This window comes from Tiliqua scincoides, chromosome 1, assembly GCF_035046505.1.
Source record: "Tiliqua scincoides isolate rTilSci1 chromosome 1, rTilSci1.hap2, whole genome shotgun sequence".
NCBI lineage: Eukaryota > Metazoa > Chordata > Lepidosauria > Squamata > Scincidae > Tiliqua > Tiliqua scincoides.
The window spans coordinates 95,057,330-95,083,200 of record NC_089821.1 but is presented as its reverse complement, the minus strand read 5'-3'; the positions used below and the strand labels follow the sequence as shown (position 1 = coordinate 95,083,200).

General features: G+C 41.6%; 2 protein-coding genes across 2 annotated transcripts in view; one reads left to right on the top strand and one right to left on the bottom strand.

Annotated features, from left to right (window-relative positions):
- Nucleotides 1–9,230, top strand: part of NEB (nebulin) — a 205,240-nt gene extending 196,010 nt beyond the window's left edge. Inside the window, exons 161-168 of the mRNA XM_066621543.1 lie at nucleotides 988–1,080; nucleotides 1,428–1,520; nucleotides 3,609–3,716; nucleotides 3,962–4,151; nucleotides 5,565–5,657; nucleotides 5,962–6,111; nucleotides 7,472–7,581; nucleotides 8,424–9,230. Coding sequence (XP_066477640.1) covers nucleotides 988–1,080; nucleotides 1,428–1,520; nucleotides 3,609–3,716; nucleotides 3,962–4,151; nucleotides 5,565–5,657; nucleotides 5,962–6,111; nucleotides 7,472–7,581; nucleotides 8,424–8,600 — 1,014 coding nt within the window. The 3' untranslated portion in view covers nucleotides 8,601–9,230. The remainder of the gene's footprint in view (nucleotides 1–987; nucleotides 1,081–1,427; nucleotides 1,521–3,608; nucleotides 3,717–3,961; nucleotides 4,152–5,564; nucleotides 5,658–5,961; nucleotides 6,112–7,471; nucleotides 7,582–8,423) is intronic.
- Nucleotides 9,231–10,790: 1,560 nt separating this feature from the next.
- The window catches only part of RIF1 (replication timing regulatory factor 1), a 37,521-nt gene continuing 22,440 nt past the window's right edge, over nucleotides 10,791–25,871 (bottom strand). The window contains exons 23-35 of the mRNA XM_066611955.1: nucleotides 25,438–25,640; nucleotides 24,944–25,043; nucleotides 24,560–24,691; nucleotides 22,991–23,136; nucleotides 22,078–22,167; nucleotides 21,934–21,997; nucleotides 18,063–21,008; nucleotides 15,393–15,542; nucleotides 14,776–14,853; nucleotides 14,544–14,659; nucleotides 13,196–13,349; nucleotides 12,702–12,810; nucleotides 10,791–12,146 (exon numbers count right to left, since the gene is read on the bottom strand). Of these exons, the coding sequence (XP_066468052.1) occupies nucleotides 11,926–12,146; nucleotides 12,702–12,810; nucleotides 13,196–13,349; nucleotides 14,544–14,659; nucleotides 14,776–14,853; nucleotides 15,393–15,542; nucleotides 18,063–21,008; nucleotides 21,934–21,997; nucleotides 22,078–22,167; nucleotides 22,991–23,136; nucleotides 24,560–24,691; nucleotides 24,944–25,043; nucleotides 25,438–25,640 (4,509 nt within the window). The 3' untranslated portion in view covers nucleotides 10,791–11,925. The remainder of the gene's footprint in view (nucleotides 12,147–12,701; nucleotides 12,811–13,195; nucleotides 13,350–14,543; nucleotides 14,660–14,775; nucleotides 14,854–15,392; nucleotides 15,543–18,062; nucleotides 21,009–21,933; nucleotides 21,998–22,077; nucleotides 22,168–22,990; nucleotides 23,137–24,559; nucleotides 24,692–24,943; nucleotides 25,044–25,437; nucleotides 25,641–25,871) is intronic.

Here is a 25,871-nt window from a genome sequence, read left to right as displayed (position 1 = left end):
ATTGCTTTGTTTCATTCACTCTTATGTGTGCTGCTCCTTGGGTGTTGCTGTTATTGATTCCATTATATCAGAACAGAGCAAATCATGTTTTCCTTTTTGTGACTTCTGAAACAGTATCTTTCACATACTGCAGGTATTCTACACATAAAATGTGAGATGGGTGATTCTAGCACTTATTATTAGTCTAGAGATGGAAATTAATTAATTAATTTTGTAATCCTTTGCATATCTGATTTCAATGGGATTTACTTATAGCCCAATCCTATCCTGTCCGTCCCCGCCTCCCCGCTTGGTGTGCCAAAAATTGGCACACTGTATCCAGTGGGGAGGGTAGATCCGATAGCTTCAGAGGCAAAAGGGATTTAAATGCCCTTACACCTGTATAAGCCTTCCACTCTGCAATGGGTCTCCTTGCACTAGCACTGCTAGCATGTTGCTGGAGTGTCTTTTAAGACTGGGGCTGACTGCTTTACAGTCGGTGCCAGCAGAAGTGGTGCTCTGACAATGGCCGACCCAGATAAGATTGGGCTGTTAGTCTCACTCACTGTACAGAGGATTGTCACCATAGTCAATGAAACATGAGCTCCTATCCTGTCTAGGCTGGAGAAAAAATATATGAAAGCATATTTGATTAACAATTTGATCTGTCCAATTTTCCATTGGATATAATGGTTTGGAACTTTGGATTCAAAGATGTATAAGCAGAACTTTACTCATATGGGGGGCTTCCCTCCTCCTCCTCTTCATCCTCCCAAAAGCTGCTCTTTGTGGTCAGGAGACCCTTGGAATGGCATGGGATTTGTTGGGGGGGGGGCTGCATAAGAAATTGGAATACCATATATATATGGTATATATATATATATATATATTTTTTTTGATAAAATTTTTCCTCTCAAATTACCACTTTTTTTTTTTTTTTTTTTTTTTGGAAAGCAATTTTACCTGTTTATTCTTTTGTGATTTTTGGATACTTTTTGCAATCTTTAGGTTTTGTACAAAGAAAATTTGGGGAAAGCAACCCCAACATCTGTCACTCCAGAGATGGAACGTGCCAAACGCAATCAAGAAAACGTTAGCTTGGTATTGAAAGAAAAAGAAAACTTTAAAAAAATGCGCGCACACACACCTGATTAACTTTGTCCTGCATCTAATTTTGCCTATTCTTGCCTATTTTATTTCTGTAATGAAAAAAACACTCCTTTTCATTTTTGCTATTCTGTTTTTTAAAAGATTGACTGGTTTTTTTGCTTTTGCTTTTACTTTTTGCTTTATCCAGTAACTTTTTTAACCATTCTGTTTCTTGAGTTTTTGAACAACTCATGCGTTGATGAATGATTAAACAGTAACAAAACTTAATACAATGGTGCATCTTACAGTGCAACAGTAATCTAATCTTTGATTTCTGGACACTTTCTTGTATGCTGTAGGTGTTGTACAAAGAAAGCTTGGGAAAAGGAACTCCGACGTCTATCACTCCTGAGATGGAGAGAGCTAAACGCAATCAAGAAAACATTAGCTCGGTATTTTTCAGGGAAACAAACCAATGATCTAAAAAATATATAACTATTTTTAACACCCTAAAATGTATAATCCTTTCCTTACACAATTTTAAAACTTTATCCAGCTATTAACTTTATTAGCCTTATAACTTTATTTTGACATTTAAATACTAAAATATAACCTAAAAATATTTCTAATTATTTTTATACTGCGTTGTATAGAATTTACACTTAATACAGTTTAAATATTTTTAAGTAACCGTTATATCAAATAACAGCTTATCAGTCTCTAAAAAATTAATATCTTCATGTGTTTGAATTGTTTATGTGATATATACTGAAATGAAATGACATTGATTTTACATTGTGTATCTTTTTAAAAAAACAACTTCTGTTCTAAATACATACAAAGCTCTGAGAGGAGCCTGCAGAAAGGGTCACCTACGTTGTAATCCTACGCACACTTAACCTGGGAGTAAGTCCCAATGAACACAATAGGGCCTACTTCTGAGTAAACAAGCAGAGCACTGTAAATGTTCAAACAGACGGCATGGTCTGTACTTTGCCCAGCCTGCCTTGTTCCCTTTCATGTTGAGCATGTTTCATGCGTGCATTAGTATTTTGTGCACCTGAGCTGCTGGGTCTCTGAATTGTTACATAAAATACGTATAACAGGCAGGTATGCTTATCCCATGATCATGGGAATAAAAACACAATGCATAATTATCTGATGGAATCCTGTGTTGTCTAGAGATTTAGGGGCATCACTACTTTTGTTTTAAACTTCCAAGACTAGCAGATATATTGAAATGCATACTTTCCTCAGGTCATGCATCAGTCAAGTTATTTGGTGTTCCACGCTATCTGAAATCGATGAGCATACCCACTGGAGGCGTGCTAGTAGTGGAAGGATATGTTGCTTTCTTAATTTGGTCAGCTTGGTGTATTGCCCAATAGGTCACAATCTATGTTGTAGTTTTTTTCCTGCTGTAGCTCATGTTTTGAAGAACACCCTGCTCCCCTGTGTTTATTTGTGGGAAGTGAGAGGGTGGGATAGTACGTTAAATTTCACTTCATTTTTATTAACTCTTTTAATATATGATCCCAGGCGGAGAGATGGACCCTCTGGGAAATGCCCTCTCTCTGGACAGCACTGAATCCCCTGGGTTCTTATTAAAAATGAAACCCACAGTAGTGTCTGCAGGACAAATAATTGAATTACCCATGAACCAAGCAGACCAAGAGTCAAAATGTAGCTAGTTTAACTCCCTTGTTTAGGTGGGTAGTGTTAGTACCAGCTGGCAGATGGAAAATGCCTTACTTTGAATGGAAAACATAAAGAAATCTTTGCATCAAATGGATGCAGTAACCATTAATGCCTAGCAGATGGAGCTAGGATGCTTCTCAGAACTCTCAGCTCACCTTCCCCCCCCCCCCCCCCCCAATGCACAACTGCATTAAATGGGGAAGTTTGCATGCTGGCTGGAGTCAATTAGAAGACAAAATGAAAAATCCCCGATTGTGATCTAGCTGGAAGGTCCTTTGCTTAAGCTACTTAAATTGCTCAAGGAATGCCCAGTCTTTGCACTTGCAGGTGAGCAAGTGGGTACTCCACTCAGACAACTGACAGAGAACAAGCACATCCTGTGGGCTGGGAAATATAGAACTTGATGTTGTTATCAAGTTATCTGCTTGAAGGAATGGAACCCACCTGGTCACTCCAATGAGCTCTTGTTCACCTATGGGCACATTTGGCTGCTCAATCCCTAAGCACATGCCAAGCCGGGGGAGGGGGGGTAGTCATTCCAGGTAGGAAGAGAAGATGAATTCACATCCTGCACATGTTTGAAGGATAATGGAGTTTCCAAACCAAGACCGCTTGCAAAGGAAACCCCAACAGCTTTTTAGGGACCATGCTGGTCCCTTCCAACTCTGTGATTCTATGATCCTATGAAACATGCACAGGAGCGTCTGGGGACTAAAAACCATTTTCATCTGTTGTCAGTACTGCTTCATTCATTCATTCCTCAGTCCATTTCTCATTCACATCTAAATGACACCTCTCTGGTTGGCTAGCCTTCGTTCACTTATACTCTCTCATTTGGTTAGGTCCTTTATTCTGATAGTTTCCGGAAACAAGTACAAGGTAAAGCGGCCTTCGTCTTGGATACTCCTGAAATGAGGCGAGTTCGGGAGACCCAACGTCATATTTCCACAGTAAGTATTGCTTTCTGTGAAGTTGAGGAACAAATACATCAGTGGGGATGAATTAAGCAATAGTAAAAGTGCTTCATGGTGAACAAAAAATTAACACAAAAACAGGAATCAGTTTTGTCCTTGCAGCAGTTCCCATACCTTGTCAACCCAATGGAGGTAGGAAATGTAAGCAAGGTAAGCAAAACTACGAGTTACTTAAAAGGTGTACAGCTGGCATTGACAGGCCATTATTTTGAAAATTCCAGGTGAAATACCATGAAGACTTTGAAAAGAGCAAAGGCAGTTTCACACCTGTAGTTACCGACCCCATAACAGAGCGCGTAAAGAAGAATATGTATGATTTCAGTGATATTAACTACCGGGGCATTCAGAGGCGAGTAGTGGAAATGGAAAGAAAACGGATAGATCAGGATCAAGAAATGAACAATCTCACAGGTACTGAGAGCTGATGCCCTGTTAACCCTTCTTTGCTGTCCTCTCTCAATAAATCTCATAAGACTGTCACATAAATGAACACAAACAGCACAGCGATGCAGCTTCTGTTACTCTTTTGATATAAAAAACCAAATTGTTCCATCCTGTTATGCCAGTGGTTTTCAAACTCCAGGAGAGTTTGAGCCACTGTAAGTTCTTGCGGGGGCAGGGGGAGGGTGGAAGGCAGCAGCGGGATCCCCAGGATCGCGCCGCTCAGGAGGCTGCAGGGGCTTGGGAGCACTTACCCAAGCCTCCTGCAGCCTCCCCAGGGTGCAGGGAGCCCGGTGTAAACCTTTGTTAGAGCTCCCTGCAGCAGTGAATGTAAAAGCAGAGCAATCGCGTCCCACCTCTGCTAAAGCGGAAGTGGAGCGCAATCGCTCCACTTTCACTTTCACTGCTGCGGGGAGCCCTAACAAAGGTTTGCACCAGGCTCCCCACACCCTGGGGAGGCTGCAAGAGGCTTGGGTAAGTGCTCCCAAGCCCCTGCAGCCCCCTGAGTGGCGTGATCCTGGGCATCGCGCCGCTGCCTCCTCCCTGCCTCCAGGCTGCCCCCGCCCCTTAAGGTTGGGGCGTCGCGATGCCCCAGTTTGAAAAGCCCTGCGTTATGCTAACTGCATTGCGCTTGACTAGACCGAGCTTATATGTCCTTTCCTAATCAATCAAATCCATTGGAACAGTCCATGTATTCCTTCCCATGCGTGGACACAATCTTGCTTCCTCCAGGAAAACACATGCAAAATATTCCAACGCTGCTTTATGTGGAGTTGGTCCAGCTAGTCTTGTACCATCCACTCTTGCTGATCATGGCTCTCTAAGGTGTCTGGAAGAAATAAATCTTTCCCAGCCTTTCGTACCTGGGATCTTTTTAACTGGAGACGACAAGGATGGAAACTGGAGTGTAGGAAAAGCAGATGCTCTCCCATGAAATTCTCTTAATCCAGTTCTCTTTTTTTACGCTGAATTTCCTTTTCCATTTATCAGACCTTCTGACCAAGCATGAGTTGTAAAGTTCTCTCTGTGTATCTTTTGTTCTGTTAATTCCTGGATTAACTTTTAAACACTGAGAATACTTGTGCAGCAGTCATATGCAACACCACTGGACTATGAGTCAGGATTTCCCTGGTTCTTATCTAATCTCTGCCATTAATTCTCAACTAGATAGCCATAGCAAGGTGCACCTTCTCAGCCCCAGCTGCAATTTGAGATTAATAGTTTATGTGGACAAGAAACTCATGTTTCTCACTTCCATGTTTGCATGCTCCCTTGTATGAGTGAAAGGATAACTTAGGATATGACCCTAACTTTCTAGGTTTGGCATACTTAACCATAATTCCTTTTTTTCAAGCAGCACTGTAACCCATGTGTCTCTTTCAGGCCTTCGTGTGTGGCGTACAAATCCTGGCTCAGTCTTCGACTATGACCCAGCAGAAGACAACATTCAGTCTCGAAGCTTACACTTGATTACTGGTATGCTATGTAATCCACCTGACATTATGTGAGACCTTGTGAAGGAATATAAGATGTGTGTCCTACACTCTGGTACCACTTTAACTTTCCACAAAACAAATCTTACAGCCCAATCCTATGCATCTCTACTCAGAAGTAAGTCCCATTAGTGTCAATGGGGCTTACTCCCAGGAAAGTGTGCATAGGATTGGGCTGTTACTCCTTTGGTTTTTACATAAAGGTCAAAAAAATTGAATACCCTTGTCAAAATTCATGTGTTCTTCCTCACTGGTGGTTTCTTCATCTTTCCCCACCCCCACCCCAGTTCAAGCCCAACGCCGCAGCCGAGAGCAATCCCGCTCTGCCAGCGCACTCAGCGTCAGTGCTGGGGATGAAAAATCTGAGCACTCAGAAGCAGCTGATCAGCACCTCTCCTATTACAGCAATGGCGGCTTATTCACCACAGCTACAGCAGGTGCGAAAGGGGCCATACACTGAATCAGTCTTGCACGGGTGCCACTTCAGGTTGGGAGAGGCAAGCAAGATTCTCAGCTAGATTCAAATGCTTAGCCTTCCATATATTCAAGGTAATAAAATGTCCACAATGTACAGGCAGCCCTTGGTATCTGTGGGATGGTGCCTATGGATTTGAAGGCTGTGAAGTTGAAGGTGCCTATGGATTTGAGGGCTAAAAACCATGACTTCCAGTTTTCAGCCCTCAGAACGCCTTCAGAGGCTCAGGGAGATCATGCGCCACCACCTCAGCCTTCAGAAGGGCCTCTGGACCCAATCAGAGCATAGCTTGGAAACTTTCCAACAGCTACAGATCTTGGTATCTGTGGAGGTTCTGGGAAAGGATGCCCTGCAGATAACAAGGGCTGCCCTGTATTGTATATCTCCCAAATTAGAGGCAATCAACAGATTTCATTGTCATTTTTGTGTTCAGCACTTTGAAATTAGTAAAAATTAGCTATTTTGATTTCAGAGGCAAATTGTGCATTGTCCAGGGTTATTTTTATGGCGCATCATAACCAGAGATACTGCCATTTCAGGATTCCTTGATGGGCTATTGTAAAGGAAATCAGAGGGCAAATGGGCACAATGCCTAGCAGTTAGTTACAACACTTCCTGGGTAACATATACAGCAAGGATGTGTGTGTGCTCCTCCTTTATACAGTCAGTGGGCACCAACACTGCTTTATTGATTCCAGTCCTTTTAAGATGCTGAGTCATATCGGAAGTCTCAAGGGGTAGGGAGGTTAAAAGCAAGCAGAATAGGCAAAAATATGTAATTTACATTAGTAGTCTTAAGATGACAGCAGAGAGGCAGCATAAGAGATCGGAACTGCCAAATACAAGCAGTAACTAATTCAAGCTGCTATACACGGAAATAGCTGCACAGGGCAGGATAACCGTTATGCCAGAAGGATTTTTTGTCCTCCAATTAACTGTTCTTCTGACTAGGTTTCCAAAGTTGCTTTTTCAGGACAGAAATCCAAACTGGGATTAGCACTTATTGACCTATTGAGGCAAAGGAAGAGCCAGCATGTTGGTACAGGGTGAATGAAAGGACATATGAATGCAGCTTTGCATATCAATATGCCTTCATAAATCTAAAAAAAACCAATTTTTTTTTCTCCAGAATTGCACTGCGAGTTTCATCATACCTTACAACTTTAATTTGTGCTGATTTATAGCAGATGAGAGTCACCACTGCCTCATAAAATTCAACAAGCACCCCAAGCTCCATTTAATGTTTTTTGAAAGCGCACTGGCATTCTTATGAGAAACAAGACTCCAGTTAACTTCTCATTTAAACACCTTTCCTTTTCTAGTGGGCTATAAACACGCTAAAACTGTAGAGCTGCCACAACAAAGATCGTCTTCTGTGGCCACCCAGCAGACAACGGTATCTTCAATTCCTTCTCATCCTTCTATTGCAGGGGTAAGTAAAACTGATTACCCAAATCCTCACCTAGCAACAGTACTCTGCATAGAAATACACTGTATGTTAGTCACTCTACCTCAATGGGATCACCTGAATGGATCATCAGTATTGATCTGACTATATGGCTAGCTTGTGTGGAGAAGCAGGGCTGATTCTTGGCACCCTTTTGTAACAGGTAATCAATGCCATCATAGCTGGATAGCCTCATATTCATCATGGTACATATACACTACTTACAAGAGCAAGCATCTCTTGTGAAATGTACAGCCTATTCCTGTAGCATTTGTCTTGCTTCTGAGATGAAGCAATACTTCAGTGAGCACTTGTGCAGTTGTTGCTGTGAATGGAGAAGCCTTTTTGGGTTGGGAAGTTCCACGTGCACAGCCAAGGATCTGATTCGGATATTACTGGTTAAGGCATATGGGAGCACAGTAGGACTTGCTTTCAAAGAAACATGCATAGATGTGCACTGTTAGTGAATTAGTGAAATAATTATGGGTCTATTTTATTACATTTAGTTAGGGAAAGTACTTTCCTAGCTCATGTGCATTTTATCCATTCAGGAATCTTCAGAATGGCACCTGCAACCAGCACAGACCTCTTTAAAATGATTGCTGGAAGCTTCTGCCGGCCATTTTAAAGTGGTCCGCACTGGTCACTGGCACTATTCTGAAGGTCCCAGCAGTCTTCAGAAGGTCTCTGCATAGCAGGTAACAAGAAGGTAGTAATTCTGCACCTCACAGATAAGTAAGTTTGAAGATACTGAATTTGCATATAACTAGTAGTAGTAGTAATAAGAGCATTTTTTCTCCATTTTCTTTCAAAAATGACCCCAACAGAAGACGTACCGTGCCATGTATGACTACACAGCAGCAGATGCAGATGAAGTCTCCTTCAAAGATGGGGATGCAATTGTAAATGTCCAAGGAATCGATGAAGGCTGGATGTATGGGACTGTGCAGAGAACAGGCAAAACAGGCATGCTTCCAGCCAACTATGTAGAAGCAGTTATGTAGAACCAAGAAGAGGTGGCTTCCACAGAGCATATCCACATGGACAATATAAGGCACTATGCACAAGAGCTGCCCACTATCAATCTTAACATTCTTTCCAGTGCCTTATTGTTTTCCTCTGCTGATACACCTTAGACATCACCTGTCACAAAGATTTCAGCAAACATTCTCTGATGGAAAACGAATTCTTGATACTTTCTGCTTGTTCCGTGATTAGTATGTTCCTACCAATTTGCCACTATATTGACAACTCGCACATTCAAACCCTCTTTACAGAGTTAGAATCTTGGTTGAATCTCAGTTCCAAGACACTGCCACCATTTGGAATCAAACTGAGCTTCCACACTACTTTTTTGTAATGAAACATCTACCTGTGTTGGTTTTCATGGTTTTCTTATGATGCGTAGTGTTCTCTTGTGATATTCTAAAAAATAGCTGAATTGTTTTTATTTTCAGTTTCAAAGTAAGCAAATATGTCACGCTAACATCTCAAACCAGCCAAAAGAAACTTGGAAAAGCCTCTCCTGTCTGCTTACAGAACGCTGATGCATGCATTTTACACCTGAGTGTTCATGGTCACAGTGCTATTCTTCCCTCTTCACTTAGTAACTAATAAATTTCACATTTCTGCAACCTGATTTTGGGCTTAACTTATGTTGGCAATAGAAAACAAAAATTGCAACCACAGAACTTCAAACTAGTCTAGACAAACTAGACTAGACAAGCATTAAAGCATAGCTATAATTTCCTGCTGCTAAAATACATGAATGACAATAGGTTTCACATATACAGCGGTCCATCTGCAAATAGTAAGGGACAGTCTCTGGCCCTCATGAAAGCCACTTCCAGGTTGGCCAGCTGCCAAGAAAAGTGATCCCTTTAAAGTTTTATTTCGTTAAGCATTCCTTACCTTAGCACTGTGCCAGATGCAGGGCAACTGCTGGTGCTCCCAAAAGCCACTTGCAGGGCACACAGAGGCTTGTAACTCTTCCTTGGCCCTGGCTCTCCATAGAATGACATACTCTACTGGTCTCAGAATGGCTTGCAGAAGAAGCATTGACTGGGTCTGGCACAACCCGAAAGAGGTTCCCATTAAGCATTCTGGTGCTGCCAGGAACATTGTATCAGATCCACTGCACGTGGACTTGCAAATTAGACTGGGAAATGCTGAACTAGTACTTGGTGGTACACTGTCTCTCTAGACTTCATGCTGCTCCATACTGCTCTCATGGCTAATAGCTGCTGCTTGAACTATTCTCCATGAATGTGTCTAAATCCCCTTTTAGTAGGTTCAGCCAGTGATCATCACCACATCCTATGCAAATGAATCCCATAATGAATTGTGGGCCGACTACTCTCAATCTGTTTTGAATCTACTGCTAGTCAATTTCATTGGATGAACTTACATTGTAGTAGTGGGAAACCTGCAAAGATTAAACAGAAGCGCTAATTGTGTACCTGTAGACCAGGAGTGACAACTCATTTCATCCTGGGGGCCACACTGGATTTATGGCACCTGCTGGGGGCCAAACTCCAAATGTGGCACCCGGCAGTGACCTGAACACAGGAAGTGACGTTACATGTGACATCACTTCCTGTTTCTTTAAAAAGCAGAGGCTTCCCCCTCACTCTGCTACCTCCCTCCACTCCATTCTACCACAAAGCATCCCCTGCTTCCAACCTCCACCCCATGGCGCCTCCTGTGCTCATACTCCCTCTGGCCTCAAACGGAGCCTGGGCAAGCTCCGGCCACAGCCAGAGGGAGTTGCAGGGTGGGGGACTCCACCCATGGCGCCTCCGGCCCTCGGAATGACATTCTGAGGCCCCATAAGGCCATGAAAGGTCATTTCTGGGTGTTCCGAAAACCCAGAAGTGACGCTTGAAGGCATTCTGGGGCTTCAGAACGTAACTCTGAGGGTTGGGGGTGCTGCATGCTGTGTTCGTAGCCCTCGGAATTTTCCTCCAGCTGCCGTTGGAGCAGATCTCCGGTCGCAGTCGGAGCAAGTGGGGGTGGGGCAGCCCCAAAGCTCCCCCAGATCACAGGGGCCGCACCAAATGGCTCTGCAGGCTGGATGCTGCCTGCGGTCTGTATCTTTGACACCCCTGCTGTAGACAATTGTGTACCTCTCCTGTAGCCAAGCTATTAACTTCTTTGCATGATAGCACAGTAGAACAAGTACGCTTTTAAACATATTTACAAATAAAACTGTCCATTATTTTATTCATATATATATATAATTGCTAACAGGTAAATTGATCCCATTGTTACTGTGGTTGCCAGTATGGGCAGAGGTATGTGCTATACAAACAAGGTTTCTTCCACCCATGATGTCTGACCATACATTTCATATGGAGATCATAATTTAGAACATCTGCAATTGTTAAGTCTTTACATAATATACAGCAGTTTACTTATATTGGGCAGGGGGTACAGTGAAATTTACAAATATAGCTCTTTTGCATATCAAAATTCCAAGGACATATGATTTGCTCCTGAGAATACTGCATCAGAATTGCATACCAGCAATATACTTTGTATAACACTCACATGCAAAAATAGAGCCAAGTACAATTACTGATTGAAAAAAGTGGGTTGCATCCCAAGTGGTGGTTCTGTTTTCAGAAGAAGCTCTATTTACATAAAGGGGGTGACAAATTTTCACTATCTCCTCTCCCTGATGCATTTCCCTGTTCCTGTGAATATGGGTTCTTGAGGATCCCACAATTCTCAGGAATGAATATTTTAGAAGGCCAGGGACTCTGGAGGGAAGGGGAGATCAGGGAAAAAATAATCCCTCTCCACCTTGTGCAAACAAGCTTCTTTTGGAGAAAGAACTTAGGATACAGCCTAATGTAGGGGAAAATTGTTGTGAATGCTACCAACCGGTGCATCCCAAAATACCAGTATCTAGGAGATGTGCATTACTTTTGGTAAATCAGTCAACACTTCAAGTTCATTCAGAGCAGCAAAATCTCATCTTACACAATGGGATGTTTCAATGAAATAAACATAAGCCTGCATGTGGAAATAATATGGTTTAGGATACTATGCAAGTTAAGTTTCACAGCCTTTGCTATTGCACATCTTAACAAAAATTGAAAAACTCTGCATAGCAGCAAAACATCTTAAAGTTTTTTAAACACAGAACTTAAAATTTTTTTAAACGACACACCTTGTTGTTGTAACTGACTTTAGTTACAAAGATCTATTTCATTTAAAACACTTCAAAAACTATGTTTTCAACTCAAAAATAACAGGATTTTAGAAACAAGGGTCTTGTAACGAAGTCTATTCCTCAAAGAATTAGCAAAAATGAAATACAAAAGGTTAAACAGTACTTTCACGGGATGATGATGGCCAACGGGACTGCAGATTTTTCATTATACAGTTTGTTATGCTACAGAGTTTCTCATGCATTTCAAAAAGGTCACTCCCAGAATAGTTGTGAAGATTTCCAGAACTGAACTGAGCAGCAAGAATGTTGATCTGGGTGACCAGGTTTATAGGAAACTGCTCATCTGCACTGGAGGCAACCGACTCAGTCAAATCTAGGAAAAAAACACACACCACAATTAAATAGATCTTCAAAAGTACATGGCTAAAGCTAGAGCCCTGTCCAAATGCTATGGGCAGGAGCCTGGTTGCCACCATCCCCAAGTGGTTGCCCTGAGCAGAGGTTACTCAACATGCCAACTAGAGAATCCCAATGGGGTAGGCATCATTACAGTGGTAAAGAAGACTGCCAATCACAGGGGTAAGAAGTTCCATGTGCTACTGGAACCAGTCACAGGTTGGCAGCAGATATGTAACTGAGCATTTTAGGCAACAAGCCTACCTTAAGATACACACTGCTTTGGTGCACACCAGGAGTAGCCAATGTTTCAACATTGAGGCTCCTCGACCTTTTAACAATTGTGTAGAAGGGAGAATTTCAGCAAGTGCAGCTTGTCATCTATGAGACAAGTTGCACCTATTCAAATTCCCTCCTCTACACAATTGTTAAGGTTCCAGGAGCCCTAAACATGGAAGGTTGGCCACTCCTGGTGTACACAAAATCTGCATTGAAATTCAGCATGAAAGCCACAAACTGTAGGCAATTTTACCTGTTGCAACGTTATCCTCATGTGTTGAAAAGGGTCTCTCATCCGTGCCATTTACTGGTTTCTCAGTATCATCCAGATCAGCAATTTCTGCAGATCCATTAGATTTTACCTGTGCATTGTAGAGACAGACACAATTGGCTGCATTTCTTAGCTAAAGACTGCCTCAAATACTGGAGATGAGGATGCGTTTGCTTCCTATTCCCCCCGCCCCCAGGGAATTAAATAGTGAAAATCTCAATCTGCTAGGCAGGCAGCACCAATTGTACAGCTTTCCAGCCATTAAAATATTGCTGTTCAGCTAATTTCAATTGTTTTAGATTTGAAGCTTTAACTTATTCTGTAGAATCAAGAATATTTCTATACCTCTTCAACAAAAAGTTGTTCACAAAGCAGTTTAACATAGCAAAAATCAATAGTAGAGGAACATCTGCAAATATTCTCTCAATGTATGTATTTAACTAGATTTTGATCATTCGACAAACAGATAGTCTTACTTGTTGCTCATGGTAACTCTTGAGAGCTCTTCTAACATTATAAACTTTGGGAGAACGAATGGGAAGTGTTTTGATTTCACTTGCTGTCAGAGAACTCAAGTCACCCACAGTCCTGATGTTTTTTGCTCGAATGAGTTGCCCAAATCCTCTTGCCCTTGGAAGAAACAAAGATTTTGTCCATTTTAGAACATTTCACAGGATGAAAGCAAACTTAATTTGAAACTTAAACTAAATTGTTTAACATTTCTGATAGATATTAGAACAAGAAAGCACCTCCTAATGTTTTTCAATTTAATACAGGTTATAAAGATTTTTAAAATAAATTCCCAACATAATCAGAATTCTATGCACAGATTAAGGCAGCAATTGCGCTGCAATATTTTGCAGATATTGGTAAGGTTGCAGCCTAGGGCAGCCAGTTAGGAATGCAAGATCACAAATTTCTGCCCAGCACTGCTACATTAAAAGATCATGCTTCCTTCTCACCCCAGAGATGTTCCTTGTAAAGGGGAGCAGCACCAAGTACTCATACTGCTAAAGCTTACTTCTTTTTCCACTATATCAAAGTGCTGGAGCCTCTTGAACTGAACACAGAGATGGAAATGGGTCTCTCTTCTACACACATCTGTTACATATTTGGAAATGTCTACCTGGGCTTCAGCCGTATGTTCGGTCTACTCTTTGCTAGGACAGTAGTCAGTAGTTCTGGGATAGAGGGAATAGCACTCTAGTTCTTTGAGGCATTGCTTCGCAGTGCATTAACAATACTGCCAACACAGCTCAGCTATAACTCTGGATAATGCTTCTTTATAGCAATAGCCCAGTGTGTCAAATAAACTGAACAAGGCACCAACACTTCATCTCCTAACTGTCTTATAGAAATACAGTATTTGCAGGTTCCAGGATTGAAGACCTAGAGGTGGCCTGCCTGAGTGATGGGCTGGTTGGCTGCTTCTGTATTGACCGAAGCCAAAATGTCTCCTGGGTGGAGGGAGATGTTGGGTGAGGAGCTGCAAGAAGCAGTGAGGAAATAGCAGGCTTTCCCGCTGCATCTTGGTATGGTCTTCCTGGAGAAGCTACTGGCTGGCAAAGTGCTGCTGGAGGCAAGTCAGAGCCTGCTGTCACACATGGTGCACTCCAAAGGACATTACTGGCAAGCCGGGAAGAACTTTCTGGAATTTTTTCCCCTGGTGTTTTCAATCCGTGGATATGGGATCCACTGATACTGGGGGTTGGCCTACTATACACCCAAAAACATGGCTATGCACTGGTACACAGAGAAGGATAGTCGAACAGGTTTCTCAAACCTGTTCCAGTAACTAGTGCTGAAAAGCAACTTACTACTTACCAAATATTTGAAGTAATTTGAGGCAAAATTGTGTCAACAGGCACCTTACAGCCAACCAGTGCAGGATATATGCTTTCTGTAGGAGCTGACAGTGGTTCTTTCACCATTTCAGTGATCTTAAAATAGAGAAAACCATAAACTCAACTAAGCTTAAGCACTGAATATAGGAGAAGAGGCACATAAAACTGAAAACAAATAGAGAAGAGGTTCATAAAACTGAAGCAAATCTTACTAAACACTTCTTTGAACTCTTATATTTATGGCTAGGAGATCCTGGGGACAGAGATCCTTTGGTTGGAGTGGTAATAAGCTGGAGAGGAAAAGAGGAAAAAAGCTCTCTCAGGATCATAGGAGTCAACTAAAACTCTAAATTTTATTAAAATCTTAAGACAAAGTCAGATATTTTAGTTTAGAAGTAGATATGATAGGTAGTTCAAACAGGACACACTACTAGAGGCTGCTACCATTTCTTTCACCAACCAGCTCAACTGACTAATATTAAAGAACACCACTATCTGGTTACTCTACACTCCTGACTAATTTAAACTGATGGGTTTGCATTCAAATATCCCTGCTGTGCAAGAGCAGAAAACACTTCTGTGCATGCTATGGGAATGGGGTGCCCCTCACCCAGCCTACATCCCCTTATACTAACTCTATAAGGTTTAACAGGAGCAGGAGGGATCGGATATGCCCCAGAGTACACATGACAATGTTTTTTACTCCTGCATAGGGACCTTTGGATCCAAATCTTTGCTCTCTTCTCTTGATTTAAAGAGACCCCTCAATTTAGAAAACAAGTCTAACAAAAACTGATTTAACAACAATAAAGAGATGCTCAGGTACTACCTTGGCTTGGTGGTTACACAAAGGCCTAATGCTTCTGGAAGATGGGGAACTACTAGAAGAGTGGGTTCTAACCACAGGACTTCGCCGCCGGTCAATGTCATCTGCCAGTTCCTCCTGATAGATTGGATTGGCAAAGGAAACTCGACGGCTCTGTAGAAAGGTGACAAATTACAATCTAGACAGAGGAAATGTCATACTAAAAACAAGTTCATAAAGACACACATTCTAGAGATTGGAAGTAATTGCTTACATGCAGCCATAATTTAAGGAAAATGTATGGAATTTTTATGCAAATGTATAAAAGCAGACATACACATTAGAGGAAAGCCAGATAATTACAGGTGCAGCCTATTTATCCACAGATTTTTGATCTGCAGATTTGTCTCAATGCTAATGGGGTGGGGGAACTGAAAGTCACACACACCCTTGCCTCCTTTGCCCTGCAATGGCCTCTGCTCTGTTTCCAGGCAGCCCAAAACACTGCAAAAAGGCTCCGCCTCACCCAGACAGGGAAACAGCCCTGGAGCCATGGAAGAGATTCCCCTTGCAAAGGAACAGTCACACTCTTGGAACCCCTGAGCCAGCAAAGAGGCTGAAGAGGGGAAGGAAAACCTCTGTAACCAGAGCACATGCAGCAAGATGGAGCGCGCGCGCTCGCTCTCTCTCTCTCTCACACACACACAGGTGCAGTAGTAACAGAGGGAATTGCTTTAAAAAACCCAGGGAGTGTTTGCCAAATTCCCCCCTCCCCCCATGGTGCAGGCTCTCTGTGCTCCAAACTACAGAAACAAAACAGCCCAGCAAGGCTACAATCCTCTTCACACTTTCCTGGGAGTAAGCCCAATTGACTGGAATGGGACTTACTTCTGAGTAGAAACGCATAGGACTAGACTCTTAAAAGCTCAGCATTCCACCTGTGAAAGAAGCAGGGACAGCTGGCAACGGGAGGGCTCAGGGGAGGGGACTGATAGCTGCCTTAGTTTCCTTCCATCCGGAAGTGTCAGGCTGCAGCATATTTGCGTACCTCTATGGCATTTAGCACAATGCGTTTTTTGTTAATCGTGCAGTCACAGAACTGAACTAACGTGGATAAATAGGCTCCACCTGTGCTATCCAGTTCTCTTTGGAAAGAAAGAAATATGACCTGGGTAGAAGTCAGTACAACAGATTTGGACTTGTAGAGTGCACACTAGATGGTTCTCAAAAGTATTTAGAAGTCAGTAATTTTAGGTTAAAAGGAAAAATTTGTATCAATTTCCTCAAATCAAAGGTCTATTCTCCTAGTCATATTAGGAAGGGGGAATGAACCAAGAGTGACAGCTTAAAAATGGACATCAATCACTTCCGTCAACAAAATAATGAACAGCACCTGCTGCTGAGAAAAAGAAAAGCATTTCCCTCTTGACTTTGTCTCATTAAGGCCCATCTTATCCTTTAGAGATTCACTGACTTTCATTCCATTTTATTCTAGAGCAACGGGTGCCGTACTAGCAACTGCTGTGCTACGCTAAACTGGTCCCCATTCAGACCAATATTTCGTTCTGCCGTGTGGCTAAGAAGCCCCTTCATCTTTGCTGCATGATGCTCTGGGCCAATGCATCGGGAGCCCACTGTCCCATCAGGCATTGCGCCCAGATTTCTGGGCAGACACAACTGCACGCATGGTTGTGCGACGATGCAGGGGCTTCTTGTGAGCAGTACAGCAGAACAGCAAGTGCTGCTCACACAAGGGAGGGATGCAGTGTTGTGCCAGATTCAGCTTGTGGGCTGTGGTTTGGCAAGCCCTGTTCTAGAGTGTACATGCTGTTTCCAACATTTAACCCATTTCTGTCCAGTCCTAAAGTATGCACATTTGATCCTTGTTAAAAGAATATACATAGCAGCTTGTTCAAAGTACAGGCCTGTAACATTTCCCCAAATGCAGTCACATACCATGTGACCTGTAGTCTAATATAAAGTCTAATAAAGTCATAAAGTCCAATATACTAAAAATAAAATACTGAAATGAATGGGGACCCGCCTGAAATTGGCTCGCGACCCACAGTTTGAGAAACACTGGCTTAAGCATTAATTAAACTGCAGTCATTGCAATTGCTACCTGAATGACATACTGCATTACCATACACTTAAGCTGACTATTTCACATGCTCATTCCCATTAGAGCTACTTCGATACTTAACAAACCATTATGGAGGACACAGGCATGATAAGGCATTCCAGAATAACTGAAACATCCTGTATCCCAAAAAGACAGGTGTGTAGACTTCTTAGTCTTGGACAGGCTACTTCTCACACTGCTGTTTTCATTTATGGGAGGGGGGGAAATCACAAAATGGAACAGCTTCCAAGATGCCTACTGATCTGTAGCGAATGATGGGAGACACCAAAGACTGGCAAGTGTTTTTAGCTCTTAAAAAAAAGTCCAGGTATTACCCAGACTGCACTTCTCTTAATGGTTATAACCCAAGGTGTGGTTATGCCCAGTCATGTACAACTGATTTTCACAACTCTCCAAGGCACTGTGGCAAATATGCTGCCTTTAAATATACTACCACCAGTGCTAAAGATGAACAGGATTGTGGGCTTCAGCTCTGGAAAAGAAAAGACCTATACAAGTATATATGCACTATGCAAATATTAACAAGCAACTATCAATGCTGCTTGAAGTACCTTGTTCACAGGTGATAGGGAATCATCTTCTTGTTGCCTTTTTATGCCTCTCTTTAAAATACTGGTAGAAGGAGAAGCTGATGAAGACCATATACACCGTGGCTGAATTCCATTAGGACTTTCACTAACCTTGGCCAGAGACAGAGCATCTTTCAACGTTAGAGGGGAATCTACACAGTTACTTTCCTTTGCTGCATCATCTTGTTCTAAAGCTGGTGTTTCCTTTGCTTCATCATCTTGTCCTAAAGCTGGTATTTCCTTTGCTTCATCATCTTGTTCTAAAGCTGATGTTTCAGTGGCTATTGGTGTGGCACTCGTTTCTGCATCTGCTTCCTCACCCATCTCACTGTCTTGACATTCTAGGATCTCTGCTACAGAAGCTACTGAAGTCTTTTGTGTATCATCCTGAATGATGTCAGCAACTGGTTCACTGATCTGTGTCTCCTCACGTTGGTCAATAGCCATCTCTGCATCACCTCTGGCTTCTAGTGGACCATTTTGATGAATACCTTCCTTTTTTATATCAGTTGGCTCTGTCTCAACTTCTAAATGTGCATCCTGAGCAATGGATTCTTTTGAATTGGAGTCTATTGTGTTTGGTGACTCTGAAATTGCTTTGGCCCACTCAGCACAAGCTAGCATTTCGCTAACAGGTTTGCAACTTTCACTTTTGACACATGATTTCTCAAATTCAACTTTTGGAAGGTCTTCTGGCAATTCTCTTTCTGATTCTGTACCACTGCTTGAACCTCTCAGGTCAGTACAGTCCTGAGAACGAGATACTGGAGTGCTTGTTGCACAAGGTTCAGCATCAAGGCTTTCTTCAGAATTAGAATCTTGTGCAGCAGTGATGCCAGATAAAGCCCGGGTTGCTTTACTGGACATCCTTTTATGTTCTTTTAGCTTTGGTTCGGGGCTATCTGCTTTTTGTATTTCAGTAGACACCTTTTCCAGCTGCACAAATGGCTGTTCACCACAGCAATTGCAACGCCTTGATTTCCTTGCTCGCTTGCTTCTCTTATGCAGGCATTCTGAGATCTCTGAAGGTTTCTCAAATGAAGAAAAGGCACTGGGAACAGTAGTCCAGCCATCATCTCCTGAAGTCTCAGAAACACAGCTTGTGCTGTCGACTGAAACAGAATCTTTATCAAGCATTCTGATTGCCTGTCTTGTTTTTAACACTGGCGCAGACGTGCTCTTTGCAAGTGTTGTAGCAGGAGTTTTCTCTGTGCCTGGACTGTCAAGTAGGGGATCCACACTGTCTTCAAGTCCTGAGCAATCACCAAGTGTGGGGGCATTTCCATCACTGGAGACTGAAGTTACTTCCGTGCACACTTTAGGATGCCTACTCTCTTTAGTTTCTACAATGGTGGCCTGCATTTCAGTAGCAATTTCTTGTGAATTAAGCTCTTGACTTTGGCTCTCTTCCTTTGCTTGGTTTTCAAGGGTATTACTTTTACTTTTCCCCCTTCCTGACCTTTTCCTCTTAGTTCCTTCCTCTCTTGTCTCAGAACTATCAGACTCAGAGTTTTCTACAGAGGAAAGCAAGCCCTGTGTGGTTCTTCTTGTATGATAGCGTGGGAGTCCCTTTGGTTTCTCACCAGTTGTATCTGGTCCAGAATCAGGCAGGTCATCTGGGTCAGGTGTGACATTGGCTTCAGATTTCCTACTTGCATTGGTTTCTTCTTGGCGATTCCTGGAAGCACAGTAGTCCTTTGAGCCTATACCTTCTGTAGCACTACTTCCATTCATGCTGTTTGCTTGCCTGTTTGTAATTCCTTGCACATCTGTAGTCTTTTCAGAAGCAGATTTCTGCTGGTGTCCAGCATCCTCTTTACTTTGTAAAATCTTCTTAGGCAGAAGCTTATCCTCATCTTTACGCCTGTCCTTTTTCTGTTGATTATTTTCTTTGTCTCGACTATCTGTAGTTTCTTCTGTAGCTTCTGACCTTCGTCTTAAAGAGCGCCTTAATGTTTTTGGATTAGGGGACACTTGTGGACCAACATTAGATGTTGTATCTCCTGATATAGCAACCTGTGGGGGGGTATTTTCTTTTGAGTCCAAGTTCGGCCCCACTTTAGTCTCTGCAACATTGCCCACAATTTGTTTATTTTCTGCACTTGTACCTCCATTCACATTCAAATCCAAAGCTTGAGACTGTATGCCTAACTTACACTCTGTTTCTTTCACTTCCCCAAGTAATACATTTGTGTCTTCCACACGTCTGGCAGGAGATACTTGCATATTTTTATCCTGCTCCAGCTGTGTTGGCTTTGATTTTTTATCTTCTGAAAGCTCTGTCTTATTTTGCCTAAGACTTGACTTCTTTAACCCAAGGGTGCTCTCAGGTTGCAATTCTGAACTAGCCCTAATGTCTTCTTTAATTTTTTTCACTTTGGAGTATGTCTCTGGTGAATCTATACTTTCTAGGCATGACCTCTTTGCCCTAGTAATTGCTTCCTCCATTTTGGGTTTGAGATCATTCTTGTTTTCCACAACTGGTTTTCCTTTGTAAGAGGCATCTGAAGCCATCATGCTTTCCTGTGCCGCTAACAGAAGGGTGCATCCAGGTGCTCCCAGCGCGTTATTGAAAGTTGAACAACTGAAGGATCTGTGCTCTGAATTATCAAATGTTTCCAGGGTTATAAAGGACTGCCTTCTGCTTATAGGCTGAGGCGTTCCTGAAATGACATCACTAGAAGCAGAGCTGCTGCCGCCGCCGTCACCACTAGAGATACTTTCATTCCTAGATTTATCCAGTACTGAAGATTCCTCCAGAGCTGTTTTAGAGGCAGATGTTTCTAAGCTGGAATGTGGGCTCTGCTCTTCAAGAACACCAAGCTGTTCAATACTGGTAAGGTTAGCTTTCTCCACAGGCAAGTCCAAATTGCTGTTTTCAGTTACTTCAAGGGCAGCGCCAGACAGGCCATTTGTCATTTTTTCACTCTGCATTCAGAAAAAAATAAGTAAATTGTAGAGGAGCTACATTGCTTACATCATTCATTCAGTATTTCCATTAATAAAACCACATTTCCTCTAGAGAAATCAAGATAGTCTACTAGTGAGATCCTGGTCAGTTGTCCTCAGCCCTGCAGCAGCATATCATTTCAGACAGACCTTGGGACAACATTTATCTTGGTATATAAAGTTGTTTTTGTCCCAAATGTTCTGGTAAAAGATTTGAAAGTCTATACAAAGAATTGTGAGTATTCCTGTTTGGTTTTATTACAAACTCTCAGATTATGCAAAAGAGGGCTTTTAAAAAAAAAAGTATATTGCCATCTGTATGCACAGTGCTCTACATATAGTGCAGATGCATGTCCCAGTCATAAAAGGCTCACTATCTAAAAAGAAACATGTGAAACAGGAAACTATTATTTTCCTGGTACTGGTATATATTTACCTGGGCTTAGTTAAGTATGGTATGGGAACTGGAAGGTTTAATCAAAGATGGGTTTTGAGGATGGATTTAGAAGATAGAAGGTTAGATTCAAACACACACAGTTTGCCATAACTCTTCACTGAAACATTTTGCTAGATTTAATAATCTATGTATGGAGTGTGTTCATTTTCCCCAAGCAATGACAGGAATCAGCTTTGATGGAAGAGGCCCATACGACAACAAGGAAAATTCCTCCGTATCAAATTCTAGGGGGTGCAGGTAGCATCTTGCTCTTACTAAGATGGAGGATGTCAAACCATCCATGTACTTGATAAACAATTCAGAGCTTAATAGGAAAGCTTTTGAAAATGAGTCAGTAATTGTGTAGGTTTGGGTAAAAGATTCAACATCCTTTCTCCACAAGTTTGAGTTTAAAAAAAACTGCCAGTGCTGCTATATTCCCAATATCAGTCAACATGGGAAATGTACCTGGGATATTATTTTGCTCTCTTCCTTCTTGACTTCTTCCTTCATGTCAAAGGTTGGTTTCTTCCTAAAATAAAAAGACGGTTCATTTTAAATGTGCAGAAAATTCAAAAACATTTCAAAGTTATGTTGGCACCTTATACTTACAATGTATCTTCTTGGCTCTGTGTGTACTGAGAAAATAATGTAGTGTCTTGAGATGCATCCAGATTATTGTACATAGTGGGAATGTCAACTCTACAAAGAACAAAACACATGAAACAATTCAGTAGAACATATGACAAAAAAAAATCACTGTTTGAGCAGCGATGCTGAACAGTGCTCTAATTCCAGAATCAAGAAAGCCTCACTCTCAGCAGAAAGAAAGTTTAGAAAATGAGTAGTGTGGCAGAATTGGATCTTCCACCCCTTTTCTTGAAAGACTTCCCTGCTGCATTGGATTCCCAAACCAGAATTAATCTTCTGTGGTCCCTCTAATGTTGCCCCTGGCAGTGCAAGCTCACTTGATGATCAACAGACCACCAAGCCCGCCTAGAATCACATCAGGAGAAGGGGGAGGTAGGGCCCTGTATTAGTCACTCCTGAGACTGAAAGAAAGGACACACAAAGAAACTGCAAGCTTCAATACTAGACATTCTTCCCACTGCAAAGCCTCCTGATCAGCAGCTGCCTATTTCTGCCCCAGCCTGGGAGGCACTTGGCCCAAAAATTAAAATGGGGAAGAGGTAAATGTTAAACCCTTTCTCTGTGGGAGTTCCAGTCCTGTCCATCCACCCCCATCTCTACCAGATTCATCGTTTAATCCAGTAGCAGCAAACAAACTTTTTTTAAAAGCACAATTACAAGAACTGTAATACAAAAAACACAAAGATGCAACACAGATGCATAAACGTAAAAGACAAAATACACCCTCTTAAAATCATCTGCCACCTCCTACCAAGGAAATGAGCCAACGCTTGATACTTATGACCTAGGATGCCAAGAATGCATCCTTCCACTATTAAAACACCGAAGATGTACAAGAATAAGTAGTCCATGTTACCAATGTAAAATTACAAACCTTTTAGTTCGTAAAACTTCTTTTTGGTGCTCTGTCAAAACACGTTCTTTAGTTTCTGGAGGAATAAACACGAAGTCAACAGTATTTTCTTCTTCCAAAAGCATATCTTTCTGGTTTGTTTTTGACAACGGGAATTCTAGTTTCATCTATTGTATAGAAAAAAGTAAAATATGAGGATAGTATATAGGAGACACGTATTATGGCTTTGCATCTCAGGCACAATACTAAAAACCTTACACTGGTTTTTAGTTTTGTGTTACTAAACAATCTTACTTAACAGGGTTGACTAATCAAATTCGACTTCAGGTTATGACCATACTAAAATCATGGCCTGTGAAAGGCACATCTTGTTTAGTTAATATTGACATGGGCTCTGGTTTCTTGGTGCACCCTCCTCTCCTAGAGGTAGCTAAATGCATAGAGAGTTCCAACCTACTAAAGACAAATCTCATCAACCACTTTAGTAGAATCTAGACCTTTCCTCCAAGATGCGGGTAAGGGGAGAAGTTTGTATCCAACTTCTGCAGACTTCAGTTGCTTGGATAGCACTCAATGGATTTTCAGTTTGGAGAATGATTCCTTGCATTGTCTTCTTGCCTGTACAGTCTAGGCCAGGGGTGGCTTAACATAAGAGTCATACACAGTAAAACTTGAGAGCCACAATATTTAAGAAGCATTTACATTCTTAAATATGTTTACGCACCATGAAGATTAGATTTGCATTTGTGCACTCTCAAATTATATTTGTATACTCTCAAATTAAATACCTGGCAAATTATAAAGCTTGAAGATTTCTTGTTTACCTTTTACATTAATTGTGATACAAAAAAGAGCTCAGTCAACATATTTGTGCGAGCCACACATTATATGTCAGTCACATGAGGCTGGCAAGCTATGGCTTGGCTACTCCTGGCCTATGTGCTAAAATGAGCTGCTAAACCACTTCTCTAGCCTGGAGATCAAGAGCCTCTTTATGGTCAAGGGTTCTCTATATGCATGACTAGTGTGTTTTGGAACTGTACACCTCTCCAATCCCCAACTACTACAAAATATACAGTGACTGCAATATGTTCATGAGTCCATCATCCCACTTAGTACCCTCAATGTTCAAATGCATGCAAAAGTTTTTTTCTGAAAAGATCATATCCAAACAATACAAAGAGTCCTTTGGAAAGGAACACAGTCAGGAGACAAACTGATTTATGCAGGCATTCCAAGCACACAGACTTCAAACTCCCTATTATCAGCCTCCAGAAAGCCCCCCCCCCTCTAGGTCAGGTGCCCTCTGAAGTGTGGTACCTCATTAAGCATAAAGGCTACCCCTTCTTTGTTTTTGCATGAGTAGAACACTTCTGCTCACATGTAGCAGGGAAGACACAAAAGGTAGCATCCTATCCAAATTAGCCATTAACTCAAGCACTCTTAGTCCAAACCGTCTACTCCCTTTATCTAGGCTTCCCCACTAAACATGGATCATAATGGAAGATAATTCCCCCTATCTATCCATAACTCCTACAAATGCAAGCATCAACGTAATATATAATTTGCTTTGCAAGTTTCATGTCTTACCTTTGTGGGTGTTTCATGGGAATTAATATTTTTTTCTTTTAGTTCATTTGCCTGGACCAACAAGGAGTCCCTCTTCCCACTAGATTTTACTTCTATTCCACTTATTTTTGTGTCCCATTGAGAGTTTTCCATCTGTTATAAAATAATTAACACCCATTTAACAAAAAGTAATACAAATTCATAACTTTTTGATGTGCAGCTTTCACCAAAACATAATGTCAAAAAGTTTGTCAATAAGACACGTTATTTGTTTTCATTTTAACATGACACCCAAATCTGGGACGTTAATGCTGAATTTAACTTGCATGACTGCTTATTCAGTTCGAGAGATGCTGCTTCAAGCAGATTCCTGACCTTCCAAAACTTAATATAATAGACACTTACTGAATCAGAATATGTCCCATTGAACTCTCCCACTATCCCAATGCTTTCAAAACCAGGCAGTGAAAGTAGAATTTTCTTCTTGGCTTGGCACAAAAGAGATCTGTAAAGGAAAAAAAACAACATTTTTATTAACATCTACTTTATATTGAAGATACAGAGCTCTTAGGCAGCTCATGTAAAATGTTTACACCTGAAAACCTAAAGTAGTGTTTGATTAGTATTTACGACTTTTTGCCCCAAAGATCTGTAGCCTGGTATTACATGTCCAAACCTAAACACCATGAAAAACCCCTCCTCCACTACTCTATACACATAAGTCACTTTCTCTTCTTACATCAAACTCCTTAAGTAGAATTGCTTCAGGTTTAACACTGACTAGAAAATACAAACTGTGCGCTCTAAGTCAATATTTTTATATATGAATGCGCAGAGCCTCAACATAAAAGTCAAAATGGCTCATAAGCGTACAAAACAAGCAATCCCAGTCCACTTACTTTAATTCTTCTGGATAGGTCAGCGTGACAGCTTTGCCAAATGTCGCATTCCAGAACAGAGCAGCTTGACTGCGTATGTGTTTGTTCTTGTTCAATAAAATAACAGAAAGAAATGGAGAAAGTTCTTGCAATAGCTCACTGTCAAAGGATCCGGTATAGTGAGACTGTAAACAGTTAATACTTTCCACCAACAACTTTTCAAGCTGAAAAAGAAAAGAGTAAGAAATTTAACAAAGGTTGTAATTTCAAACAAAAATAATTGATCAGAGGTGGAAACCAGCTAATGTGTCCAACTCAGCTATAATGCACTACTTGAATCAAACAGCTAATTTTCACATCTTGCATTTAAAAAGTTTCCAACAGAAGCACTACAGCTCTCCTAGGAGCCACTCATTTGGACCAAGTAGCACAGAAGTTCAAGATTATGCATCACA